Genomic DNA, 7298 nt, shown 5'->3' on the forward strand with positions numbered 1-7298 from the left:
CCCATATATAGTCATGATAGGTTTATATATGGTCATGATGTGATTTCATCATGACCATATTTTGGCATGTCACATGATTTTGTCTGGATAGGGGCTTTAAATACTACTCACTTCTTGTTTTGGTGCTGAAATTGGTTCTGAGAATGCAAAGAATGGGAGGGCTAGGTTGGCAAAGCCATTCTTGTAGCTCTCCAGCTTCTTGTTGCCATTAGCCATCTTGTAGAGCTCAAGGCACACCAGGCCTACAACCATCGCAGTGGTCGTTGCAATAGCAGGAATAATCTTGCCTGCAATTAGCTTGCTCTGTTGTAAAGGAAGAGATCATTTTTAGGGATAGTTGTAAAAAAAAAAAATAATCAGTTGTAGCACAACTGCTCAGTAGTAATTTATTTTGAAAATTATTTTTAATTATTTCTAATTATTTTCAATGTATTATTTTATTTCGTCATTTTATATAGTCATATTTCATTGTAATAATCTTTTTCATATCAATATTATTATAGTAAAAGTAGTAGTAGTATTAGCAGTAGTATTTTTTATGCAGACTTGTGTTTACCTTATGCCTATCTGCTGGTGGAATTTCATAATTCTCTGCTCTTAGATTTGAAGAGGCCACGATGAAATCCATGTGGAAGTTAGTATCATCATCCTAGAGGGGAAAAAAAAAAACATGAACTTATTAAAAAGCATGCAACATCTTATGCAGCGACTTTGGGATATCTAGCAAAGTTGACTGTATATATCTCTCAATGTTTATAAGGTTTATTAGAGGTTAAAGGGTGACTTTTGTAATCATCAATGTGGCTTGTGACCAAGTCTCTCGATGAGGCTGTGAGGTTAAGAGATGATTTTTGTAATCAACAAGGCTTTGTAATGAAGTCTTTTTACGAGGCTTGGAGGTTGGGCAGATGAATTTTGTAATCATCAATGCTTTGTAACAAAGTCTCTGTATGTGGCTAAAAGGTTTGGGAGTTGAATCTTTGAGGTTTTCAAACCAAGTCTATCTATGAGGCAGACAGGTTAAGAGATGATCGTGATTACCATCAAGGCTTTGTAATCAAGTCTTTTAATGAGGCTCAGGGAGCAGATCATTTGTGACCATCAAGGCTTTGAAACCAAGTATCTTAATGAGACTTGGGGAAGTAAAGCTGATCATTTATGATTATTTAGACTTTCTACTTAGCTCTCTCAGAAGTGAAGTGCGAATTATTTATGACCATTCAGCTCTATAATCTATAAGAGTTAGAAAGTGGTAATCTGTGCATTTATAACTACCACGACTTCATAATATTAAAGTCGCTATATGCGGCATCCAGAGTAACAATGAAGATATGTTGATGAATACCTGTTAGTAGGAACAGGTAGACCTATGTTCCTTCAGTCACATTTATAATGTTGCAATATATAAAAGCACAGCTAACCTTTTCAAAGTCTAGTGGTTTGACTTTGAAGTTCTGAAAGGAACTAGGTTGTGGTAAATTTTTCATGACTGACTCTAGCGTATCATCTTCTACGGAGGCTTGGGCAGACATCTGAGCTTCAGCGTCAGTTACATCAATTTTAACACCTGAGGTAACGGAATGATTAGATACAAGTTATAGTACATAATATTAACAGAAAACACATGGATGCCAATTTACAACCAAACACTCCAAAATATAATCACAATTGTTGCCAAAGTACAATATTTGATATCCTAATATTAAAAGATTAAAATATTTAAATAAACACGGCATGCTTGAATTTTTTTTAAATGTCAATAACTTTAGAATGTCCTATTAGGTTAAGAGAGGTCATTTTTCTTTATACAAGACAAGCCAATATAGAATTTACTTAGACACAGACAGTTGTCCATGTGGTTGCAGACAAAATTATACAACAGTTTATTAAGATATTTATGAAGATTTGATAACACATCCACACATAAATGTACAAAAAAAAAAAAAGACAAATCCAGAATTGAGACCAGGATAACCCAAAAAGATGACTTAATCCATAATTGACATTGGCATCTCCTTATTTGTTCATTTTGATTCTTTTTTTCTATTGAGCACTTTACAACAATCTCTGAAGGCTTCTATAGTACAAAACAAATTGTGGTTACCAGACTTAGGAGTGAATGCCGGAATGGTTATGGTTTCCATGATACTCCGGATGAATGCTCGGTCCCTGCTTCCTTTAATTCCATATACTTCTGCCTTGAGGTTGGCAGCAGCACATACATAATCCATGTGCATTTCCTATAGGATCAATAATGAAATTAGGTTCCACATCAGTGATGTATGTTACAGTTTTCAAATGGGAGTTGGGACTAATATCAAATTGGAAGGGGGGGAACTAAATGGGAGGAGAAACTAATTTAGGGGAGGGGAAACTGAGCTTGGTCTCAAAATAAGGTGATATGAGATTATTAGTAACTTCTGGAGTGTTATATTTTTGCTTTGGACATTTTCAATAGAAGGGGGAGTGGTGCCCGCAAGCTTTTTGGGGGTATGCACCCCTAAATATGCCATTGTTCCAGACATAAATACATTCTAGCTCTAAAATTTTTTTTTTACTTTAATGATTGTATTGGATAGACTCCCAACTCTGGCCCTCAAGTGTTACCTTCCCAACATAAAATAAAATTGTCAATTGTCCGGTCGTCGGAGGCATTTAATTTTTTTTTTTTTACACATCACAATTTAATGCATAATTAAATTTAATATTTTTTCTTGCTCCAAACCACTAAGTGTACTACTGTTTTGCTATAATAGTGTAAAGATAACATTTGGTCCTACAGGCATTTGATCAAGATCATTTTCATGGTCGGTCCTCAAGCCAGGAGCAAAGCGAATGTACTTACATTATCAAAATCAAAATTGAGAGGATGTGGACATCTTTTAGGACCAGACCAAAATGGAGCACCAGAAGTTGTGACCTATAAAATGAAAAACAAATGTTTTATTTTCTCTACTTTTTCTGTTAATTATGTATTCAAATTTTCTCCACGATACAAATATGCTAGGCATTAGCGTCTGTTGGAAATTCATTGTGATGTCATGCTAGCTACTTATATTCTGACTCACAGTAAGAAAGTTTAGTACCAACATGTGATACCACTGTTTAAATATCATTTGGTTTGTTATTATTTGAAAGTCAAACCTTGTTCTGAAAGATGACCTACCTGATCTGCGGGGAAGTTGTATAGTAACTGCGCTATTTGGTTGTGGTACTGAGTCTGCCAGTACAGCCTGGCCCATCGTACACAATCCTCAAATTCTTTTGGACACTCGTCGACTAAGGCTTTCTTCACACTATCTAATGTATCTATCTGCAAAGATGAGGGAAAAAAAACCCATTTAATTATGCTATAAAGATTGTTATGTGACAAGCAAACTGTGTTAAAAAGTTCAATTTACCAAACCTCCCGGATACTTTTTCCAACTTTGAACCCCGCACTCTTGAAAGTGTTATGAGACAGGTTATGGATTAAGTTTCAAAGTGAATTTTGTTTGATGCAGAGCATCACAATGTTGGATAATAATAAAATGTTATATTTACTTAACAGCATTTAACAAACATTTTAATTATCTCATCATTTCAACTGGTTGTTACAGCCAGGCACATTCTGTGTCAAAGGTCATCAGGGCATGTACACTATTCACTACCCATAAACTTTGAAAATTAGGAAGACTTTTGTCAATTTGAGTATTCAGTGCTTAGAGGTTTCACAACATTTAGCGCTTTATAAATCCAACATACTATTATTACTATTATTGGTTCTTTCGCGATATAATACTAAATTATTATCCTTCACACAAAATGATTTTAGATCATGCTTTCTGTTGTACATTCTCAAATTATAAGAATACAGAAAAAATCTTATTTGTATGTCTAATTTGAAAACTTAGCTTACTGGTTGCATTCCTGGTAGCTTTAATGTCCTCTCTATAAATTTGGAATCTCTGCAAAAGCAATGTTACAATGTATTATTTATTGTGATGTTTAATTAAAAAAGAGATTGAAAACCACATAAGTATCTGATCCAGGACATGCTAGTGATATGAACTTTCTTGGTGGTTACCAAGATTACCTATTACAAAATGGATACCTGAATATATAATAATTACAAAACATTATAATATACAATAAAGATACAGTAACTCAATGCAGTAAAACTCCACTGTAAAAAATTTCATCGGCATCTGTACTTTCAAAATTCTCTTCTAAACCATTCTAATTATTCAAATTATTAAAATGTTTTAATAGACTGTTTAATCTGCATTTGATTGTAATTTTTTTTAATGGCTAATAGACTTTTTATATATGTAACTTTGTAATGTTATACCAAGTAAACCAAACTAATAAAAAATAAATTTACTTACGTAATATACATAAGAGCATTATCATATGGATTTTTAAAGAGTCCTTCAAACTCATCTCTTGCCCATTGTAGCGTGTGTTCTATGGCATTTGGAAAGTTCTTTAGCGTACAAATCGGGATAGATTTCTCCGGAGGATCTTGCGATGATGCGTATGACTCTGTCAATGAGGGTAGCACAACTTGAACGTTGCCTTTTGTTCCCAGGGTTCCAGACTCCAATAGAGATTTTCGGTAAAATACACATCGCCTATCCATATACATTCCTGAGTGGAAGGAATTTGTTATAGATTTTATCATTAAGGAAAATTTTATATCAATAAATAATAAGCCTTCTTGTAGTTTCAACAGCACATGCATAATATGTCAAAGTTCATTTGTTAAAAAACCTAAGCAACTTGTACTTCTCTGCATGTCTATAAAGCATTAATACAGTTATTATTCATTACAGTATAAAGTAGCTGAATAATGAAGCTTACCATGCCAGAACAAGAAAATTTACTTTTTAATATATTCATATTCTCTGAATTATATGCTTAAAAATGATAAGGTATTTACTCGAATTAACTTTTTGAGTTGAAGCATAATTATTCATAGCATAAACATTAATTAAGTATAATTTAAAATCTTTGGTATAAAAAATGTTTAGTAGATTAAATTTTTCAATCATAAAGTAACAACACTTTTTATGCCTAAATCTTACTTGCATCGACGTTGTCCAATGCGTTTGCAACACCATCTAGACTCTCAAAGAAATCGTCATTATAAACACTCTCTGTCTCAGGGCCAACTCGGTTCTGGTGGGGGACAATGTTGAAGGAGGGATTCATCTTTTTAGCTGCACTGGCTGCACAGTCTGATTTGGGTTTCTAAAGGAGTTGAATAAATAAATATTTTTATTTTCATTTTATATTTTGCGCACATTTCTTTTTAGTTCAGTACTGAACTATTTGGCACTACTAGTATTTTTCTTTATGAGGCTTCACCCCCTTGAATCCGCCTACAACCTATTTACACATAAAGTACAGTACACTACTGACCACTGATCACGTTAATGGATCAAATAGATACATTTCAAAAGCTAAGTGTAGTGAACAAAATATCACCTGTTGCGGTAAACACATCTGCGAGTTTGGATTATTGTTCCAACACTGGTAATAAATATATATTCTGATGTAGTACTTTGTTTACGGGAACCAGTCAGAACTTGGATATAGTGTGAACATTGAGGGGGCTATTCCAATGATTAACCTATGAACCCAGTAGTAGCACATCATCTTAATTCCTTTACCCTTTTAAAGACCTGTCACGGCTATCAATTTTATCTGACAAACTCATGTGACATGTTTGAATATGGTCATGATGACATCACAGCATGACCATAATAATATAGGCATATCATGACTATATAGAGGCACATCATGACTATATATAGGCACATCATGACTATATAGAGGCACATCATGACTATATATGGGCATAAAACAGTTTTTAGAAATGCGTTATCATTGTCCATACTTACAGTTACATCATGTGGACGAAATAAGAATTGTCTATTAAGATTTGATTTTTCGATGATATCCATGTCAGTGACGGTGACCTTGCCTTCGGGACTGCATCCCACGCCAACCAACGCGAAGCTTTTCAACAACTCACAACCAATAGCACCAGCGCCTACCTACAATTATGCAAATCAGAAAAAAAGTATATGTTGTTAATTCATTTTCAGAAGACAAGAATGATCTAAATCATGATCAAAACTCAGGAAAAAATTACTCCTTGAAAATAAATGCAGGAGTGAATTAATGTGGGCAATATAAGGAAGAATACAAAGGAACAATATAATAAAATAATCTTCCATAATATTTATGGAAGAATGAGTGCAAGGAAAATGCATTCCAACCCAAAGGAACTGATGTCCATATGCCTTATAAAATTCAAAAACTTGATTGTCACAACTTACAATGAAGTATTTTAAGCTTTCAAGTTTCTTCTGGAAACCGTCACCAAATACCGCAATCTGCCCGTCATATCGACTGCCTTTCTGTTTGGGACAATAAGAAATCATAATGTTATTATATCTAATACTATGGATAAAACTAAATTGATTCTATAGAAAACCAAAGCGTGACGTAAAAGAGCCTGGCTGTGTCCAACAAATAATTTAGACATATGCTGTCCAATATAAGCATGTGCGTAACACAAACTACCATTGAATGGAAGCGTCGTTACTTCGGTACTTTATAGGGGTTTGAACCAAGAATAATTTGCTTACTGGCTGGCACTCTTCCTCTGTAAGGTTGTCGGTACCATTTTCTTGATAACACTCGAGAGCATCGAAGTACATCCATTGTTTGATTGGGTTAAATTTACCACTACATGCCTGCAAACAAAAATAATTTCTACATTAAATTAAATACTACTGATATAAATCGAAATAACATTATTGGATTGGATAGAGAAGGGGTGTGATACACCCCTTCTGTTGGTGAACTGGCAGTACAAAAGCAGACAATCTGCTACTGTTCTCCAAACAGTGTACTGCATTCTCTAATGTTCACATGGGTCATATTACACACAGGAATAAAAGCCCCAGTCTTATTTGAAAGATGCTGCACCATATAATTCGATATTTAATTTTCAGCCCTCCAGCCAAAACAGAATGAGAGCAGCTATGAATAAAAGATCACCATTAAATTAACGTTACCATCACAATAAATTCAACATTAAATAATACTAATACCAAAATTATGGCGAGATTACAATAATATTTTATACCCCCACACTTTACGACAGAATATATTTACATTATTTAGACATTACAAAAGTTTAATTATGATGTCATTACTATTGTAGTAAGTTGGTACCTTAAGAACTTCCTGAGCTGCGACACCTCCAATGAAGGCCTGCATTGGACATATATCCCCCGTAGCAT

General features: G+C 34.0%; 1 protein-coding gene across 1 annotated transcript in view; it reads right to left on the reverse strand.

Annotated features, from left to right (window-relative positions):
• The window catches only part of LOC117110813 (ubiquitin-like modifier-activating enzyme 1), a gene marked incomplete in the record, with an annotated part of 39837 nt that overhangs the window by 16074 nt on the left and 16465 nt on the right, over positions 1–7298 (reverse strand). The window contains 13 exon segments of the mRNA XM_033253640.1: positions 112–303; positions 557–649; positions 1422–1567; positions 2105–2240; positions 2846–2920; positions 3167–3313; positions 3899–3947; positions 4368–4629; positions 5067–5232; positions 5886–6041; positions 6327–6407; positions 6639–6746; positions 7231–7298. Coding sequence (XP_033109531.1) covers positions 112–303; positions 557–649; positions 1422–1567; positions 2105–2240; positions 2846–2920; positions 3167–3313; positions 3899–3947; positions 4368–4629; positions 5067–5232; positions 5886–6041; positions 6327–6407; positions 6639–6746; positions 7231–7298 — 1679 coding nt within the window.

The sequence above is a fragment of the Anneissia japonica genome, unplaced genomic scaffold (assembly GCF_011630105.1).
Source record: "Anneissia japonica isolate Jap-2015-1 unplaced genomic scaffold, ASM1163010v1 scaffold1511_len2985839_cov193, whole genome shotgun sequence".
NCBI lineage: Eukaryota > Metazoa > Echinodermata > Crinoidea > Comatulida > Comatulidae > Anneissia > Anneissia japonica.